The sequence below is a fragment of the Anomalospiza imberbis genome, unplaced genomic scaffold (genome assembly GCF_031753505.1).
Source record: "Anomalospiza imberbis isolate Cuckoo-Finch-1a 21T00152 unplaced genomic scaffold, ASM3175350v1 scaffold_48, whole genome shotgun sequence".
Lineage (NCBI taxonomy): Eukaryota > Metazoa > Chordata > Aves > Passeriformes > Viduidae > Anomalospiza > Anomalospiza imberbis.
The window spans coordinates 850,841-871,586 of record NW_027100088.1 but is presented as its reverse complement, the minus strand read 5'-3'; the positions used below and the strand labels follow the sequence as shown (position 1 = coordinate 871,586).

General features: G+C 60.3%; 1 protein-coding gene across 1 annotated transcript; it reads left to right on the top strand.

Moving 5' to 3' along the window:
* Positions 1–2,623: 2,623 nt before the first annotated feature.
* LOC137466937 (collagen alpha-2(I) chain-like) lies at positions 2,624–15,063 on the top strand. Its single transcript, XM_068178537.1, has 7 exons — positions 2,624–2,876; positions 3,205–3,297; positions 3,915–4,038; positions 9,912–10,114; positions 13,212–14,543; positions 14,691–14,780; positions 14,864–15,063. The coding sequence occupies exons 1-7, from the start codon at positions 2,640–2,642 to the stop codon at positions 15,056–15,058; spliced, it is 2,274 nt and encodes a 757-aa protein (XP_068034638.1). The 5' UTR covers positions 2,624–2,639; the 3' UTR covers positions 15,059–15,063.
* Positions 15,064–20,746: the final 5,683 nt, after the last annotated feature.

The following is a 20,746-nucleotide window of genomic DNA, read 5'->3' as shown; positions in this document are numbered from 1 at the left end:
CCCCCCTGTCCCCCTCTGTCCCCCGTGTCCCCCGTGTCCCCGCGTGTCCCGCGTGTCCCCGCAGGTGACAGACCGCGGCGGGGCGGTGGCACCGCGGGCTCGGGAAACTCTGAGTCACAGCCGCGGGGCCACCGGGGGGGACACGGCACAGGGGACAGGCGACAGCGGCGACACCTGGGGACAGCGGACACGGGTGAGACACCTGCGGCACCGTCCCCTGGGGACACCTGGGGACCCCTGGGGACACCTGCGACACCCCGGGGACACCCGGGGCCATCTGGGGCCACCCCCACCCCCCGGGGCACCCTTGGGGACAGCTGGGGACCCTTGGGCACAACGGGGGACCCTGGGGACAGCTGGGGACCTTTGGGGACAGCTGCGACACCCTTGGGAACAGCTGAGGACCTTTGGGGACAGCGGGGGGACCCTAGGGACCCTTGGGGACAGCTGGGGGACCCTGGGGACAGGTGGGCCACCCCCCGGGGACAGGTGGGCCACCCCCCGGGGCACCCTTGGGAACAGCTGAGGACCTTTGGGGACAGCGGGGGGACCCTTGGGGACAGCTGCGACACCCTTGGGGACAGCTGGGGACCCTTGGGGACAGCGGGGGACAACGGGGGGACCCTAGGGACCCTTGGGGACAGCTGCGACACATTTGGGGACAGCTGGGCCACCCCCCGGGGCACCCTTGGGGACAGCTGGGGACCTTTGGGGACCTCGGGGACAGCGGGGGACCCTTGGGGACAGCTGCGACACCCTTGGGGACAGCTGAGTACCTTTGGGGACAGCGGGGGGACCCTAGGGACCCTTGGGGACAGCTGGGGACCTTTGGGGACCCTGGGGACAGCTGCGACACCCTGGGGACAGCTGGGCCACCCCCCGGGGCACCCTTGGGGACAGCTGGGGACCCTGGGGACAGCTGGGGACCTTTGGGGACCTCGGGGACAACGGGGGGACCCTAGGGACCCTTGGGGACCCTTGGGGACAACGGGGGGACCCTAGGGACCCTTGGGGACCCTTGGGGACAGTGGGGACAGCGGGGGGACCTTTGGGGACCCCGGGGACAGCTGGGGACCCTTGGGGACAGCTGGGCCACCCCCCGGGGCACCCTTGGGGACAGCTGGGGGACCCTGGGGACAGCGGGGCACCCTTGGGGACGGCTGGGGACAGTGGGGGGACCCCAGGGCACCCTTGGGGACCCTTGGGGACCCTTGGGGACAGCTGGGGACCCTGGGGACAACAGGGGGACCCTAGGGACAGCTGGGGACCCTGGGGACACTCGGGGCCATCCGGGCCACCGCCAGGGCACTTGGGCCACCGCCGGGGACAGCTGGGGACAGCGGGACAGGTGGCACCGGTGACACCGGCGGCACTCGGACAGGTGGCACCGGTGACACCGGCGGCACTCGGACAGGTGGCACCGGTGACACCGGCGGCACTCGGACAGGTGGCACCGGTGACACCGGCGGCACTCGGACAGGTGGCACCGGTGGCGCTGGGGGGAGGGGAGCAGGTGGCGAGGGGGAGGGGAGGGGGGAGGGGACAGCGGGGCTGGGCTGGGCTGGTTTGTACTGGTTTGTACTGGTTCTACTGGTTTGTACTGGTCCATACTGGTTTGTACTGGTTATACTGGTTTGTACTGGTTTGTACTGGTTTGTACTGGGCTATACTGGTTTGTACTGGTTTGTACTGGTTTGTACTGGTCTGTACTGGTCCATACTGGTTCATACTGGTTTATACTGGTTATGCTGGTTCATACTGGTTTGTACTGGTTATACTGGGGTTATACTGGTCCATACTGGTCCATACTGGTTCATACTGGTCCACACTGGTTTATACTGGTTATACTGGGGTTATACTGGTTCATACTGGTCCATACTGGTCCATACTGGTCCACACTGCTTCATACTGGTCCACACTGGTTTATACTGGTTATACTGGGGTTATACTGGTTCATACTGGTCCATACTGGTTCATACTGGTCCATACTGGTGCAGATCATGGACGCCCCCTCAGATGAAGGTGACGATGACGATGACGAGCAGTCGGTGGCACAGGAGCGCCTCCTGCAGGTCCGTACTGGTCTGTACTGGTTTGTACTGGTCCGTACTGGTCCGTACTGGTCCGTACTGGTTTGTACTGGTCCGTACTGGTCCATACTGGTTCATACTGGTCCATACTGGTCCATACTGGTGCAGATCATGGACGCCCCCTCAGATGAAGATGACGATGACGATGACGAGCAGTCAGTGTCACAGGAGCGCCTCCTGCAGGTCCGTACTGGTCCGTACTGGTCCATACTGGTCTGTACTGGTCCATACTGGTCTGTACTGATCCGTACTGGTCCGTACTGGTTCATACTGGTCCATACTGGTCCGTACTGGTCCGTACTGGTTCATACTGGTCCGTACTGGTCTGCAGGCCGTGGGTGCTCCCTCAGAGGCCTGTGATGATGATGAAGGTGATGATGACGATGAGCAGCCATTGGCACAGGCTCAGGAGCGCCTCCAGCAGGTCTGTACTGGTCTGTACTGGTTTGTACTGGTTTGTACTGGTTTGTACTGGTTTGTACTGGTCCGTACTGGTCCATACTGGTTCATACTGGTCCATACTGGTGCAGATCATGGACGCCCCCTCAGATGAAGGTGACGATGACGATGACGAGCAGTCGGTGTCACAGGAGCGCCTCCTGCAGGTCCGTACTGGTCTGTACTGGTCTGTACTGGTTTGTACTGGTCTGTACTGGTTCGTACTGGTCCATACTGGTCCGTACTGGTCTGCAGGCCGTGGGTGCTCCCTCAGAGGCCTGTGATGATGATGAAGGTGACGATGACGATGAGCAGCCATTGGCGCAGGCTCAGGAGCGCCTCCAGCAGGTTTGTACTGGTCTGTACTGGTTTGTACTGGTTTGTACTGGTTTGTACTGGTCCGTACTGGTCCGTACTGGTCCGTACTGGTCCATATTGGTCCATACTGGTTTATACTGGTCTGCAGGCCGTGGGTGCTCCCTCAGAGGCCTGTGATGATGATGAAGGTGACGATGACGATGAGCAGCCATTGGCACAGGCTCAGGAGCGCCTCCAGCAGGTTTGTACTGGTTTGTACTGGTTTGTACTGGTTTGTACTGGCCCGTACTGGCCCGTACTGGCCCGTACTGGTTCACACTGGTTCACACTGGTTCATACTGGTTTATACTGGTGGCAGATCATGGATGCCCCCTTCGAGGCCGCTGATGATGAAGGTGACGATGACGATGACGAGCAGTCGGTGGCGCAGGCTCAGGAGCGCCTCCTGCAGGTCTGTACTGGTCTGTACTGGTTTATACTGGTCCATACTGGTTTATACTGGTCCCTACTGGTTTATACTGGTCTGTACTGGTTTGTACTGGTCCGTACTGGTTCACACTGGTTTATACTGGTTCATACCAATAAACCAATATAAACTGGTCTGTACTGATTTGTAATGGTTTATACTGGTCTGTACTGGTCCATACTGGTCCATACTGGCCCGCGCTGGTCCATACTGGTCCATACTGGTCCGTACTGGTCCGTACTGGTCCGTACTGGTCCGTACTGATCCATACTGGTCCATACTGGCCCGCGCTGGTCCGTACTGGTCCGTACTGGTCCGTACTGGTCCGTACTGGTCCGTACTGGTTTGTATTGGTGTATACCAATCCGTACTGGTCCGTACTGGTCCGTACTGGTCCATACTGGTCCGTACTGGTTTATACTGGTCCGTACTGGTCCGTACTGGTCCGTACTGGTCCATACTGGTCCGTACTGGTCCGCACTGGTCCGCACTGGTCCGTACTGGTCCGTACTGGTCCGTACTGGTCCGTACTGGTCCATACTGGTCCGTACTGGTCCGTACTGGTCCGTACTGGTCCATACTGGTCCATACTGGTCCCGCAGGCGCTGATGGCCCGCACAGACCGGGCGCTGCCCCGGCGGTCGCTGGCGCGGGACTGGGAGCTGCTGGGAGAGCTGGGCAGCGGCTCCTACGGGCGCGTGCTGCTGGCACGGCCCCGCCGGGGAGGTGAGCGCACCTGGGCACACCTGGGACAACTGGGTGACACCTGGGGCACCTGGGTGACATCTGGGGGCAACTGGGGACACCTGGGGACACCTGGGCACACCTGGACACCTGGGCACACCTGGGGGCACCTGGGTGACATCTGGACACCTGGGGACACCTGGGGGCACCTGGGTGACACCTGGGCACACCTGGGCACACCTGGGTGACATCTGGGTGACATCTGGGACACCTGGGCACACCTGGGGGCACCTGGGTGACATCTGGACACCTGGGGACACCTGGGGGCAACTGGGGACACCGGGGGCACCTGGGGCACCTGGGCAACTGGGGGCAACTGGGGCACACCTGGGGACACCTGGGGGCAACTGGGGCACACCTGGGGACACCTGGGGGCAACTGGGGACACCTGGGGACACCTGGGGACATCTGGGTGACATCTGGGACAACTGGGGACACCTGGGCACCTGGGGACACCTGGAGACATCTGGGGACACCTGGGCACACCTGGGGCACACCTGGACACCTGGGCACACCTGGGGCACCTGGGTGACACCTGGGTGACACCTGGGACAACTGGGGACACCCGGGGACACCTGGGGACACCTGGGGACACCTGGGACAATTGGGGACACCCGGGGACACCTGGGGACACCTGGGGACAACTGGGACACCTGGGCACACCTGGGTGACATCTGGGTGACACCTGGGACACCTGGGGACACCTGGGGACAACTGGGACAACTGGGGACACCTGGGTGACATCTGGGGACACCTGGGGACACCTGGGCACACCTGGGGGCACCTGGGTGACATCTGGACACCTGGGGACACCTGGGGGCAACTGGGGACACCGGGGGCACCTGGGGCACCTGGGCAACTGGGGGCAACTGGGGCACACCTGGGGACACCTGGGGGCAACTGGGGACACCTGGGGACATCTGGGGGCAACTGGGTGACATCTGGGACAACTGGGGACACCTGGGGACACCTGGGGACACCTGGGGGCAACTGGGGACACCTGGGCACACCTGGGGACATCTGGGTGACATCTGGGACAACTGGGGACACCTGGGCACCTGGGGACACCTGGAGACATCTGGGGACACCTGGGGGCAACTGGGGACACTTGGGGACACTTGGGGGCAACTGGGACACCTGGGGCACATGGGGCACCTGGGGACACCTGGGGCACATGGGGCACCTGGGGGACACCTGGGGACACCTGGGTGACATCTGGGACAACTGGGGCACCTGGGGACACCTGGGGACACCTGGGCACACCTGGGCACACCTGGGGGCACCTGGGTGACATCTGGACACCTGGGGACACCTGGGGGCAACTGGGGACACCTGGGGACACCTGGGGGCAACTGGGGACACCTGGGGACACCTGGGGACACCTGGGGCACCTGGGGCACCTGGGGCAACTGGGGGCAACTGGGGCACACCTGGGCACACCTGGGGGCAACTGGGGACACCTGGCGACAACTGGGGACACCTGGGACACACCTGGGGCACCTGGGGCACATCCAGGACACACCTGAGCACACCTGGGGCACACCTGGGGCACACCTGGGGACACCTGGGGGCACCTGGCACACCTGGGGGCACCTGGGCGCACCTGGCACACCTGGCACACCCAGGGCACACCTGAGCACACCTGGGGACCCCTGGGCACACCTGGGGACCCCTGGGCACACCTGGAGGCACCTGGGTACACCTGGGGTTATCCAGACACACCTGGGCACTCTTGGGGATCACCTGGGTCATTCTCCCCTAGGGGTCCCCAGGTGTGTCAGTCCTGACCCAGCTGTGTTACCTGTGCAGGTGTGTCAGTCCTGTCCAGGTGTGTCAGTCCTGTCCAGGTGTGTCAGTCCTGACCCAGGTGTGTCAGTCCTGACCCAGCCGTGTTACCTGTCCCAGGTGTGTCAGTCCTGTCCCAGCTGTGTCCCTGTCCCAGGTGTGTCAGTCCTGTCCCAGGTGTGTCAGTCCTGTCCCAGGTGTGTCCCTGTCCCAGGTGTGTCAGTCCTGTCCCAGGTGTGTCAGTCCTGTCCCAGGTGTGTCCTTATCCCAGGTGTGTCCCTGAGCCAGGTGTGTCAGTCCTGTCCCAGGTGTGTCATTCCTGACCCAGGTGTGTCAGTCCTGTCCCAGGTGTGTCAGTCCTGACCCAGGTGTGTCCCTGACCCAGGTGTGTCTCTGACCCAGGTGTGTCAGTCCTGTCCCAGGTGTGTCAGTCCTGTCCCAGGTGTGTCCCTGTCCAGGTGTGTCAGTCCTGACCCAGGTGTGTCCCTGTCCAGGTGTGTCAGTCCTGACCCAGGTGTGTCCCTGTCCAGGTGTGTCCCTGACCCAGGTGTGTCCCTGTCCCAGGTGTGTCAGTCCTGACCCAGGTGTGTCCCTGTCCCAGGTGTGTCAGTCCTGACCCAGGTGTGTCCTTGTCCCAGGTGTGTCTCTGACCCAGGTGTGTCAGTCCTGTCCCAGATGTGTCAGTCCTGTCCAGGTGTGTCAGTCCTGTCCCAGGTGTGTCAGTCCTGTCCCAGGTGTGTCCCTGTCCCAGGTGTGTCAGTCCTGTCCCAGGTGTGTCCCTGTCCCAGGTGTGTCAGTCCTGTCCCAGGTGTGTCCCCATCCCAGGTGTGTCAGTCCTGTCCCAGGTGTGTTACCTGTGCAGGTGTGTCCCTGTCCCAGGTGTGTCCCTGTCCAGGTGTGTCCCTGTCCCAGGTGTGTCAGTCCTGACCCAGGTGTGTTGGTCCTGTCCCAGGTGTGTCCCTGTCCCAGGTGTGTTCCTGTCCCAGGTGTGTCCCTGTCCCAGGTGTGTCAGTCCTGTCCCAGGTGTGTCAGTCCTGTCCCAGGTGTGTCCCTGTCCCAGGTGTGTCAGTCCTGACCCAGGTGTGTCCCTGTCCCAGGTGTGTTCCTGTCCCAGGTGTGTTCCTGTCCCAGGTGTGTCCCTGTCCCAGGTGTGTTCCTGTCCCAGGTGTGTCAGTCCTGTCCAGGTGTGTCCCTGTCCCAGGTGTGTCAGTCCTGTCCCAGGTGTGTCCCTGTCCCAGGTGTGTTCCTGTCCCAGGTGTGTCAGTCCTGACCCAGGTGTGTCAGTCCTGTCCCAGGTGTGTCAGTCCCTGACCCAGCCATGTTACCTGTACAGGTGTGTCAGTCCTGACCCAGGTGTGTCAGTCCTGTCCCAGGTGTGTCAGTCCCTGACCCAGCCATGTTACCTGTACAGGTGTGTCCCTGTCCAGGTGTGTCAGTCCTGACCCAGGTGTGTCCTTATCCCAGGTGTGTCCCTGTCCAGGTGTGTCAGTCCTGTCCCAGGTGTGTCAGTCCTGTCCCAGGTGTGTCCCTGTCCCAGGTGTGTCAGTCCTGTCCCAGGTGTGTCAGTCCTGTCCCAGCTGTGTTACCTGTACAGGTGTGTCCCTGTCCCAGGTGTGTCAGTCCTGTCCCAGGTGTGTTCCTGACCCAGGTGTGTCAGTCCTGTCCCAGGTGTGTCAGTCCTGACCCAGGTGTGTCAGTCCTGTCCCAGGTGTGTCAGTCCTGTCCCAGCTGTGTTACCTGTGCAGGTGTGTCAGACCTGTCCCAGGTGTGTCAGTCCTGTCCCAGGTGTGTTACCTGTGCAGGTGTGTCAGTCCTGACCCAGGTGTGTTACCTGTGCAGGTGTGTCAGTCCTGTCCCAGGTGTGTCAGTCCTGTCCAGGTGTGTCAGTCCTGACCCAGGTGTGTCATTCCTGACCCAGGTGTGTCAGTCCTGTCCCAGGTGTGTCAGTCCTGTCCAGGTGTGTCAGTCCTGTCCCAGGTGTGTCCCTGTCCAGGTGTGTCAGTCCTGTCCAGGTGTGTCAGTCCTGACCCAGGTGTGTTACCTGTCCCAGGTGTGTCAGTCCTGTCCCAGGTGTGTCAGTCCTGTCCCAGCTGTGTCCCTGACCCAGGTGTGTCAGTCCTGTCCCAGGTGTGTTACCTGTGCAGGTGTGTCAGTCCTGTCCCAGGTGTGTTACCTGTGCAGGTGTGTCAGTCCTGTCCAGGTGTCAGTCCTGTCCAGGTGTCATTCCTGACCCAGGTGTGTCAGTCCTGTCCCAGGTGTGTTCCCTGTCCCAGGTGTGTCAGTCCTGTCCCAGGTGTGTCAGTCCTGACCCAGCTGTGTTACCTGTACAGGTGTGTCCCTGTCCCAGGTGTGTCAGTCCTGTCCCAGGTGTGTTCCTGACCCAGGTGTGTCAGTCCTGTCCAGGTGTGTCAGTCCTGTCCCAGGTGTGTTACCTGTGCAGGTGTGTCAGACCTGTCCCAGGTGTGTCAGTCCTGACCCAGGTGTGTTACCTGTGCAGGTGTGTCAGTCCTGTCCCAGGTGTGTCAGTCCTGTCCAGGTGTGTCAGTCCTGACCCAGGTGTGTCCCTGTCCCAGGTGTGTCAGTCCTGTCCCAGGTGTGTCAGTCCTGTCCCAGGTGTGTTCCTGTCCCAGGTGTGTCAGTCCTGACCCAGGTGTGTCAGTCCTGTCCCAGGTGTGTCAGTCCCTGACCCAGCCATGTTACCTGTACAGGTGTGTCCCTGTCCAGGTGTGTCAGTCCTGACCCAGGTGTGTCAGTCCTGTCCAGGTGTGTCAATCCTGTCCCAGGTGTGTCCCTGTCCCAGGTGTGTCAGTCCTGTCCAGGTGTGTCCCTGACCCAGGTGTGTCAGTCCTGTCCCAGGTGTGTTACCTGTGCAGGTGTGTCAGACCTGTCCCAGGTGTGTCAGTCCTGTCCCAGGTGTGTCAGTCCTGTCCCAGGTGTGTCCCTGTCCCAGGTGTGTCAGTCCTGTCCCAGGTGTGTCAGTCCTGTCCCAGGTGTGTTACCTGTGCAGGTGTGTCAGTCCTGACCCAGGTGTGTTACCTGTGCAGGTGTGTCAGTCCTGTCCCAGGTGTGTCAGTCCTGTCCCAGGTGTGTTACCTGTGCAGGTGTGTCAGTCCTGACCCAGGTGTGTTACCTGTGCAGGTGTGTCAGTCCTGTCCAGGTGTGTCAGTCCTGACCCAGGTGTGTCAGTCCTGACCCAGGTGTGTCACTGTCCCAGGTGTGTCCTTATCCCAGGTGTGTCCCTGTCCCAGGTGTGTCAGTCCTGTCCCAGGTGTGTCAGTCCTGACCCAGGTGTGTTACCTGTGCAGGTGTGTCCCTGTCCAGGTGTGTCCCTGTCCAGGTGTGTCCCTGTCCCAGGTGTGTCATTCCTGACCCAGGTGTGTTACCTGTGCAGGTGTGTCATTCCTGACCCAGGTGTGTCAGTCCTGTCCCAGGTGTGTCAGTCCTGTCCCAGGTGTGTCCTTATCCCAGGTGTGTCCCTGTCCCAGGTGTGTCAGTCCTGTCCCAGGTGTGTCATTCCTGACCCAGGTGTGTCAGTCCTGTCCCAGGTGTGTCAGTCCTGACCCAGGTGTGTCAGTCCTGACCCAGGTGTGTTACCTGTGCAGGTGTGTTCCCTGTCCCAGGTGTGTCCCTGTCCCAGGTGTGTCAGTCCTGTCCCAGGTGTGTCAGTCCTGTCCCAGGTGTGTCATTCCTGACCCAGGTGTGTCAGTCCTGTCCCAAGTGTGTCAGTCCTGTCCCAGGTGTGTCAGTCCTGTCCCAGGTGTGTCCCTGTCCCAGGTGTGTCCCTGTCCAGGTGTGTCCCTGTCCAGGTGTGTCAGTCCTGTCCCAGGTGTGTCAGTCCTGACCCAGGTGTGTCAGTCCTGACCCAGGTGTGTTACCTGTGCAGGTGTGTCCCTGACCCAGGTGTGTCAGTCCTGTCCCAGGTGTGTCAGACCTGTCCCAGGTGTGTCAGTCCTGTCCCAGGTGTGTCAGTCCTGACCCAGGTGTGTCCCTGTCCAGGTGTGTCCCTGTCCCAGGTGTGTCAGTCCTGTCCCAGGTGTGTCAGTCCTGACCCAGGTGTGTTACCTGTGCAGGTGCGCGGGTGGCGCTGAAGCTGCTCTCCAAGGAGCGCACGCCCAGGTGGGGTTTCCTGCGGGAGTTCTGCACTCACCTGTGCCTGCGGGGGGCGCTCACCTGTGTCCAGGTGCTGCCGCTCGCCTTCGAGACCCCCACGGAGTTCGGCTTCGCCCAGGAGCTCGCACCTGCCGGGGACCTGTGCGGGCTGCTCACACCTGGGGTGAGTGACCGGGGGGACAGGTGAGACAGGTGAGGGACAGGTGAGGAACAGGTGAGACAGGTGAGACAGGTGAGACAGGTGAGGGACAGGTGAGACAGGTGAGGGACAGGTGGGACAGGTGGGACAGGTGAGACAGGTGAGGGACAGGTGAGGGACAGGTGAGGGACAGGTGAGGACAGGTGAGGGACAGGTGAGGGACAGGTGAGACAGGTGAGACAGGTGAGGGACAGGTGAGGGACAGGTGAGGGACAGGTGAGACAGGTGAGACAGGTGAGGGACAGGTGAGACAGGTGAGACAGGTGAGACAGGTGAGACAGGTGAGGGACAGGTGAGGGACAGGTGAGACAGGTGGGACAGGTGAGACAGGTGAGACAGGTGAGGGACAGGTGGGACAGGTGAGACAGGTGAGGGACAGGTGAGGGACAGGTGAGGGACAGGTGGGACAGGTGAGAGACAGGTGAGACAGGTGAGAGACAGGTGAGACAGGTGAGGGACAGGTGGGACAGGTGAGACAGGTGAGGGACAGGTGGGACAGGTGACAGACAGGTGAGAGACAGGTGAGGGACAGGTGAGGGACAGGTGAGGGACAGGTGAGGGACAGATGAGACAGGTGAGGGACAGGTGGGACAGGTGAGACAGGTGAGACAGGTGAGACAGGTGAGACAGGTGAGACAGGTGAGGGACAGGTGGGACAGGTGAGGGACAGGTGAGGGACAGGTGGGACAGGTGACAGACAGGTGAGAGACAGGTGAGGGACAGGTGAGGGACAGGTGAGGGACAGGTGAGGGACAGATGAGACAGGTGAGGGACAGGTGGGACAGGTGAGACAGGTGAGACAGGTGAGACAGGTGAGACAGGTGAGACAGGTGAGGGACAGGTGGGACAGGTGAGGGACAGGTGAGGGACAGGTGGGACAGGTGGGACAGGTGAGAGACAGGTGAGGGACAGGTGAGGGACAGGTGAGACAGGTGAGGGACAGGTGGGACAGGTGAGACAGGTGAGAGACAGGTGAGACAGGTGAGGGACAGGTGGGACAGGTGAGACAGGTGAGGGACAGGTGAGACAGGTGAGAGACAGGTGAGACAGGTGAGAGACAGGTGAGGGACAGGTGAGACAGGTGAAAGACAGGTGAGACACAGGTGGGACAGGTGAGACACAGGTGAGACAGGTGAGACAGGTGAGAGACAGGTGAGGGACAGATGAGACAGGTGAGGGACAGGTGAGAAAGGTGAGGGACAGGTGAGGACAGGTGAGACAGGTGAGGACAGGTGGGACAGGTGAGGGACAGGTGAGACAGGTGAGGGACAGGTGGGACAGGTGAGACAGGTGAGACAGGTGGGACAGGTGGGACAGGTGAGAGACAGGTGAGACAGGTGAGAGACAGGTGAGACAGGTGAGACAGGTGAGGGACAGGTGAGACAGGTGAGGGACAGGTGAGACAGATGAGGGACAGGTGAGTGACCGGTGGGACAGGTGAGGACAGGTGAGAGACAGGTGAGACAGGTGAGGACAGGTGAGGGACAGGTGAGGGACAGGTGAGGGACAGGTAGGACAGGTGGGACAGGTGAGGGACAGGTGGGACAGGTGACAGGTGAGTGGGAAGGGGGACAGATGTGCACCTGGGGAGGAGGACAGGTGTGCACAGGTGACCTCTCAGGTGACACGGCACTGGCTGGGTGACAGTGCTGGGTGTCCCCAGGTGTGTCCCAGGTGTGTCCCCAGGTGTGTCCCAGGTGTGTCCCAGGTGTGTCCCAGGTGTGTCCCAGGTGTGTCCCCAGGTGTGTCCCAGGTGTGACCCCAGGTGTGTCCCCATCCCCAGGTGGGTCTCTGGGCCGCAGGTGCATCACTGCCCCTCACAGGTGTGTCCCAGGTGTGTTACCTGCCCCAGGTGACCCCAGGTGACCCCAGGTGACCCCAGGTGTGTTACCTGCCCCAGGTGTGTCCCCCATCCCCAGGTGGGTCTGCCAGAGCCGCAGGTAAATTGCTGCCCCTCTCAGGTGACCCCAGCTGTGTTACCTGTCCCCAGCTGTGTCCCAGCTGTGCCCCCAGGTGTGTTACCTGTCCCCAGGTGTGTCCCAGCTGTGCCCCAGCTGTGTTACCTGTCCCCAGCTGTGCCCCAGCTGTGTTACCTGTCCCCAGGTGTGTCCCCAGGTGTGTCCCAGCTGTGCCCCCAGCTGTGTTACCTGTCCCCAGCTGTGCCCCAGCTGTGTTACCTGTCCCCAGGTGTGTCCCAGGTGTGCCCCAGCTGTGTTACCTGTCCCCAGGTGTGTCCCAGGTGTGCCCCAGCTGTGTTACCTGTCCCCAGGTGTGTCCCAGCTGTGTTACCTGTCCCCAGGTGTGTCCCAGGTGTGCCCCAGCTGTGTTACCTGTCCCCAGGTGTGTCCCAGGTGTGCCCCAGCTGTGTTACCTGTCCCCAGGTGTGTCCCAGCTGTGTTACCTGTCCCCCAGCTGTGTTACCTGTCCCCAGCTGTGTTACCTGTCCCCAGGTGTGTCCCCAGCTGTGTTACCTGTCCCCAGCTGTGTCCCAGCTGTGTTACCTGCCCCCAGCTGTGTTACCTGTCCCCAGGTGTGTCCCAGCTGTGTTACCTGTCCCCAGCTGTGTTACCTGTCCCCAGCTGTGCCCCCAGCTGTGTTACCTGTCCCCAGGTGTGTCCCAGCTGTGTTACCTGTCCCCAGCTGTGCCCCAGCTGTGCCCCCAGCTGTGTTACCTGTCCCCAGGTGTGTCCCAGGTGTGTTACCTGTCCCCAGCTGTGTCCCAGCTGTGTTACCTGTCCCCAGCTGTGCCCCAGCTGTGCCCCAGCTGTGTTACCTGTCCCCAGCTGCGCCGCCCAGCTGTGTTACCTGTCCCCAGGTGTGCCCCTAGCTGTGCCCCCAGCTGTGTGACCTGTCCCCAGCTGTGTTACCTGTCCTCAGGTGTGTCCCCAGGTGTGCCCCAGCTGTGTTACCTGTCCCCAGCTGTGCCCCAGCTGTGCCCCAGCTGTGTTACCTGTCCCCAGCTGTGTCCCAGCTGTGTTACCTGTCCCCAGGTGTGCCCCAGCTGTGTTACCTGTCCCCAGGTGTGCCCCAGCTGTGCCCCAGCTGTGTTACCTGTCCCCAGGTGGGTCTCCCGGAGCCGCAGGTGAAGCGCTGCGCCGCCCAGGTGTCGTCCGCGCTGGCTTACCTGCACGGCCACGCCCTGGTGCACCGCGACCTGAAGCTGGACAACGTGCTGGCCTTCGACCGCGGCTGTCACCTGGTCAAGCTCGGCGACTTCGGCCTGACGCGCGTGCAGGGCTGGCAGGTGCGCCCCGGCCCCGGCCCCGCCCCTTACGCCGCCCCGGAGCTGCTGCAGGTGCGCTCAGGTGCGGCGCGGCGGCGGCGGCTGGAGCCCGCGGCGGACACCTGGGCGTTCGGCGTGCTGCTCTTCGCGCTGCTCACCGGCGCCTTCCCCTGGGCCTCACCTGCGCGCTCCGACCCCGCCTTCCGCCGCTTCCGCGCCTGGCACGGCCGCACCTGCGCAGGTGAGGCGCCGCCGAGGCCGCCGCGCACCTGGCGGGGCCTGGGCGGGGCGGGGCTGGCGCTGCTGCGGGGGCTGCTCCACCCCCGGCCCGCGCGGCGCTGCCCGCCCGGCGAGGTGCTCAGGTACCTGGGCGGGGCCTGGGCAGGTGAGCGCGGCCAGGTGAGCGCCGCGGGGCAGGGGGGACAGGTGAGCTCTGCTGGGGAGGGAGGACAGGTGAGCTCTGCAGGTGAGAGCAGCCAGGTGAGCTCTGCAGGGGAGGGAGGACAGGTGAGCTCTGCTGGTGAGGGAGGGAGCAGCCAGGTGAGCTCTGCAGGTGAGAGCAGCCAGGTGAGCTCTGCTGGTGAGGGAGGACAGGTGAGCTCTGCTGGTGAGAGCAGCCAGGTGAGCTCTGCAGGGGAGGGAGGGAGCGGCCAGGTGAGCTCTGCAGAGGAGGAAGGACAGGTGAGCTCTGCAGGTGAGAGCAGCCAGGTGAGCTCTGCAGGTGAGAGCGGCCAGGTGAGCTGTGCTGGTGAGGGAGGACAGGTGAGCTCTGCAGGTGAGAGCAGCCAGGTGAGCTCTGCAGGTGAGGGAGGACAGGTGAGCTCTGCTGGGGAGGGAGGGAGCAGCCAGGTGAGCTCTGCAGGTGAGGGAGGACAGGTGAGCTCTGCAGGGGAGGAAGGACAGGTGATCCCCACAGGTGGGAGTGGCCAGGTGAGCCCCGCAGGTGAGGGAGGACAGGTGAGCCCCCCAGGTGACAGTGGGAGTGGCCAGGTGAGCTCTGCAGGTGAGGGAGGACAGGTGAGCTCTGCAGGGGAGAGCAGCCAGGGATCCCCCACAGGAGAGAATGAGAGTGGCCAGGTGAGCCCCACAGGTGAGGGAGGGAGCAGCCAGGTGAGCTCTGCAGGGGAGAGCAGCCAGGTGAGCCCCGCAGGTGACAGTGGGAGTGGCCAGGTGAGCTCTGCAGGGGAGAGCGGCCAGGTGAGCCCCACAGGTGAGAGCAGACAGGTGAGCCCCACAGGTGAGAATGAAAGTGTCCAGGTGAGCCCCACAGGTGAGGGGGGACAGGTGAGCCCCACAGGTGAGAATGAAAGTGTCCAGGTGAGCCCCACAGGTGAGAGTGGGAGTGGCCAGGTGACTCTCTCAGGTGACTCCAGGTCCCCCATTAGTCACGTGGGGACACCTGGACAGGTGAGGGGAACACTTGGAGATGGGCTGGGAACACCTGGAGTGAGATGGAAACACCTGGAGATGGGCTAGACACACCTGGACAGGTGAGGGGAACACCTGGAGATGGGCTAGACACACCTGGACAGGTGAGGGGAACACCTGGAGATGGGCTAGACACACCTGGACAGGTGAGGGGAACACCTGGAGATGGGCTAGACACACCTGGACAGGTGAGGGGAACACCTGGAGATGGGCTGGGAACACCTGGAGTGAGATGGAAACACCTGGAGATGGGCTAGACACACCTGGACAGGTGAGGGGAACACCTGGGGATGGGATGGACACACCTGGACAGGTGATGGACACACCTGGACAGGTGATGGACACACCTGGACAGGGATGGACTCACCTGGACAGGTGATTGGTGGTCACCCCTGGACAGGTGATTGGTGGACACCCCTGGACAGGTGATGGACTCACCTGGACAGGTGATGGACTCACCTGGACAGGTGATTGGTGGTCATACCTGGACAGGGATGGACACACCTGGACAGGTGATTGGTGGACACCCCTGGACAGGGATGGACACACCTGGACAGGGATGGACTCACCTGGACAGGGATGGACACACCTGGACAGGTGATTGGTGGACACCCCTGGACAGGGATGGACACACCTGGACAGGTGATTGGTGGTCATACCTGGACAGGTGATTGGTGGTCACACCTGGACAGGTGATTGGTGGACACACCTGTACAGGGATGGACACACCTGGGATGGGATGGACACACCTGGACAGGTGATTGGTGGACACACCTGTACAGGGATGGACACACCTGGACTGGGATGGACACACCTGGACAGGTGATTGGTGGACACACCTGGACAGGGATGGACACACCTGGACAGGGATGGACACACCTGGACAGGTGATTGATGGACACACCTGGACAAGTGATGGACACACCTGGACAGGGATGGACACACCTGGACAGGTGATTGATGGACACACCTGGACAAGTGATGGACACACCTGGACAGGGATGGACACACCTGGACAGGTGATTGGTGGACTCACCTGGACAGGTGATGGACACACCTGGGATGGGATGGACACACCTGGACAGGTGATTGGTGGTCACACCTGGACAGGGATGGACACACCTGGGATGGGATGGGCACACCTGGACAGGTGATTGGTGGTCACACCTGGACAGGGATGGACACACCTGGACTGGGATGGACACACCTGGGATGGGATGGACACACCTGGACAGGTGATGGACACACCTGGACAGGTGATGGACACACCTGGACAGGGATGGACACACCTGGACAGGTGATTGGTGGACTCACCTGGACAGGGATGGACACACCTGGACAGGTGATTGGTGGTCACACCTGGACAGGTGATTGGTGGACTCACCTGCACAGGTGATTGGTGGTCACACCTGGACAGGGATGGTCACACCTGGACAGGTGATTGGTGGACACCCCTGGACAGGTGATGGACACACCTGGACAGGTGATGGACACACCTGGGATGGGATGGACACACCTGCACAGGTGATTGGTGGTCACCCCTGGGGTTACCTGTGCTCACCTGGGGTCCCGAATTCAATAAAATTCCCGGGATTTTGCCTTTTTTGGTTTTCTGCCTCTTTTTCTTTTTTTTTTTTTTTTTTTCCCTGTTTGGGCCTGGTGGGTGGGGGAGGGGCGGGGAAAACGGGGAAAAATGGGGAGAAATTGGGAAAATGGGAAAATGGGGAAATGGGAAAATGGGAAAATGGGGAAAATGGGGGGGGGGGAAGGGAAAATCGGGAGAGTCCCAAATTCCAAACCCCAAATCCCAAATTCCCAATCCCAATCCCAAATCCCAGTCCCGATCCAAATCCAAATCCCCAAATCCCGAATCCTCAATCCCAAAGCCCCAAATCCCTGATCCCAAATCCCCAATCCCGATCCCAATCCAAATCCCAAATCCCCAAATCCCAATCCCAAATCCCAAATTCCAAATTCCAAATTCCCAATCCCAATTCCCCAAATCCCCAAATCCCCAAATCCCAAATCCTCAATCCCAAATCCCAATCCTAATCCCAACCCCAATCCCAAACCCTCAAATCTCTGATCCCCGAATCCCCAAATCCCCATCCCAAATCCCCTAAACCCAAATCCCCAAATCCCCAAATCCCCAATCCCAAATCCCAATTCCCCAAATCCCCAAATCCCAAATCCTCAATCCCAAATCCCCAATCCCCAATTCCAAATTCCCAATCCCAATCCCCAAATCCTCAAATCCCAAATCCCCAAATCCTCAAATCCCAAATCCCTGATCCCAAATCCCCAATCCCAATCCCAAATCCCCAAATCCCAATCCCAAATCCCCAACCCTAATCCCAATTCCCCAAATCCCCAAATCCCCAAATCCCAAATCCTCAATCCCAAATCCCCAATCCTAATCCCAACCCCAATCCCAAACCCTCAAATCCCCAATCCCCAAATCCCCAAATCCCCAATCCCCAATCCCCAATCCCAATCCCAAATCCCCAGATCCCCAAATCCCTGATCCCAAATCCCAAATCCCAAATCCCCAACCCCAATCCCAAATCCTCAAATCCCAATCCCAATCCCAACCCAAATCCCCAATCCCAATCCCAAATCCCCAAATCCCTGATCCCAAATCCCAAATCCCCAACCCCAATCCCAAATCCTCAAATCCCAATCCCAAATCCCCAGATCCCCAAATCCCAAATCCCCAATCCCGATCCCGCTCCCGCTCCCGCTCCCAGTCCCGGGCGCGTCCCCGTCCCCGGTGCCCTTTGGAATTGCGGCCGTTCCGGGTCCGAAGGTTCCCGGCGCGGGCGGCTCGGCCCGGGAGCGGCTCCGGAGCCAGGTGGGGCCGGGATCCCGGGGGGGTTCGGGATCCCAAATGGATTTTTGGGATCCTGGGGGGTGGGGGGTTTGGGATCCCAGAGGTGTTTTGGGATCTGGGGGGATTTTGGGATCCCGGTGCATTTTTGGGATCCTGGAGGGGTTTTGGGATCACAGGGGGGGTTTGGGATCACAGGGGGGGTTTGGGATCACGGTGGATTTTTGAGATCACGGTGGATTTTTGGGATCCTGGGGGGTTTTGGGATCCTGGGGGGTTTTGGGATCCCAGGGGGGTTTGGGGATCCTGAATGGATTTTTGGGATCCCAGGGGGTTTTGGGATCCCTGAGGGGTTCTGCTGGAGGGGATTTGGGATCACGAGGGAGTTTTGGGATCCCGAATGGATTTTTGGGATCCTGGAGGGGTTTTGGGATCCCAGGGGGGTTTGGGGATCCCGAATGGATTTTTGGGATCCTGGAGGGGTTTTGGGATCCCTGAGGGGTTTTGCTGGAGGGGATTTGGGATCCCTGCGGGTTTTGGGATCCCGAATGGATTTTTGGGATCCTGGAGGGGCTTTGGGATCCCGGTGCAATTTTTGGGATCTCAGGGGGTTTTGGGATCCCAGAAGGGTTTGGGTCCCTGGGGGGGGGGTTGGGATCACAGTGGATTTTTGGGATCCTGGAGGGGTTTTGGGATCCCAAATAGATTTCTGGGATTCTGGGAGGGTTTGGGATCCCAGGGGGTTTTGGGATCCTGGGGGGGGTTGGGATCCTGAATGGGTTTTTGGGATTCCGGGGGGATTTTGGGATCCTAGAGGTGTTTTGGGATCCGGGGGGCATTTTGGGATCCCGGTGGATTTTTGGGATCCCGGAGGGGTTTTGGGATCCTGGGGGGGGGGGGGGGTGTGGGTTGGGATCCCAGGCAGGATTTTGGGATCCCGGAGGGTTTTTGGATCCTGAAAGGATTTTTGGGCTGGTTTCCCTCAGTCCTGGTGGATTTTTGGGAATATTTCCCTGGATCCTGGTGGATTTTTGGGAATATTTCGGTGAATCCAGAACAGATTTTTGGGATCCCGGTGGATTTTCGGGATCCCGGTGGATTTCCGGGAACGTTTCCTTTTCCCCTTTTCCTTTTCCCCTTTTCCCTCTCCCACCCCATTCCCGCTTTCCCCAACCCCAATCCCGGACCCTGACTCCGGGAATTTCCCCGCAGGAACGGGATTGGGATCGGGATCGGGATCGGGATCAGGATCAGTATCGGAATTACAATTGGTACCAGGATCGGGATCGGGATCAGGATCGGGATTGGGATTAGGATCGGGATCAGGATCAGGATCAGGATCAGGATCAGGATCAGGATCAAGATTGGGATTGGGATCAGGATCGGGATCAGGATCAGGATTGGGATCGGGATCGGGATTGGGATCAGGATCAGTATCGGAATTACAATTGGTACCAGGATCGGGATCGGGATCAGGATCGGGATTGGGATCAGGATCGGGATCAGGATCAGGATCAGGATCAGGATCAGGATCAAGATTGGGATTGGGATCAGGATCGGGATGAGGATCGGGATCGGGATCAGGATCAGGATCAAGATTGGGATTGGGATCAGGATCAGGATCAGGATCAGGATCGGGATCAGGATCGGGATCGGGATCAGGATCAGGATCAAGATTGGGATTGGGATCGGGATCAGGATCGGGATCGGGATTGGGATCGGGATGGGATCAGGATCGGGATCAGGATCGGGATCGGGATCAGGATTGGGATCGGGATCAGGATCGGGATGGGATCAGGATCAGGATCAGGATCGGGATCGGGATCGGGATCAGGATCAGGATCAGGATCAAGATTGGGATTGGGATCAGGATCGGGATCGGGATCAGGATCAGGATCAGGATCGGGATCGGGATCGGGATCGGGATGGGATCAGGATCAGGATTGGGATCAGGATCGGAATTAAAATCGGTACCAGGATCAGGATCGGGATTGGGATCAGGACCGGGATCGGGACCAGGATCGGGATCAGGAATGGGATCAGGATTGGGATTGGGATCGGGATCAGGATCGGGATCGGGATCAGGATTGGGATCAGGATCGGAATTACAATCGGTACCAGGATCAGGATCGGGATTGGGATCAGGACTGGGATCGGGACCAGGATCGGGATCAGGAATGGGATCAGGATTGGGATTGGGATCGGGATCAGGACCGGGATCGGGACCAGGATCGGGATCAGGATTGGGATCAGGATTGGGTTTGGGATCGGGATCAGGATCAGGATTAAAATTGGTACCAGGATCAGGATCAGGATCGGGATCGGGACCAGGATCGGGATCAGCAATGGGATCAGGACTGGCACCGGGAATCCCGACCCCGCTGCTGCTCCTGGCGCTCTCCGCGCTCCATCCCATAATAGGTGAGTTTGTGGGATCGGGAATCGCTCGGGTGGGGAAGGAACTTTGGGATCCAAATTCCCCCGGAGCCGTTATCCCATGTGGGAATGGGGATCCCGAATCCGGGAACGGGCAACCCCAAAAATCCCGGGAATGGGAAACCCCAAAAATCCCGGGAAGGGGAAACCCCAAAAATCCCGGGATATTGAACCCCAAAAATCCCGGGAATGGGAAACCCCAAAAATCCCGGGAAGGGGAAACCTCAAAAATCCCGGGAAGGGGAAACCCCAAAAATCCCGGGATATTGAACCACAAAAATCCCGGGATATTGATCCCAAAAATCCCGGGATATTGATCCCAAAAATCCCGGGATATTGAACCACAAAAATCCCGGGATATTGATCCCAAAAATCCCGGGATATTGAACCCCAAAAATCCCGGGAATGGGAAACCCCAAAAATCCCGGGAATGGGAAACCCCAAAAATCCCGGGATATTGAACCCCAAAAATCCCGGGAATGGGAAACCACAAAAATCCCAGGATACTGATCCCCAAAAATCCCGGGATATTGATCCAAAAAATTTTGGGATATTGAACCACAAAAATCCCGGGAAATTGATCCCAAAAATCCCGGGAATGGGAAACCCCAAAAATCCCAGGAACGTGAAGTCCCAAAAATCCCAGGATATTGAACCCCAAAAATCCCGGGAAATTGATCCC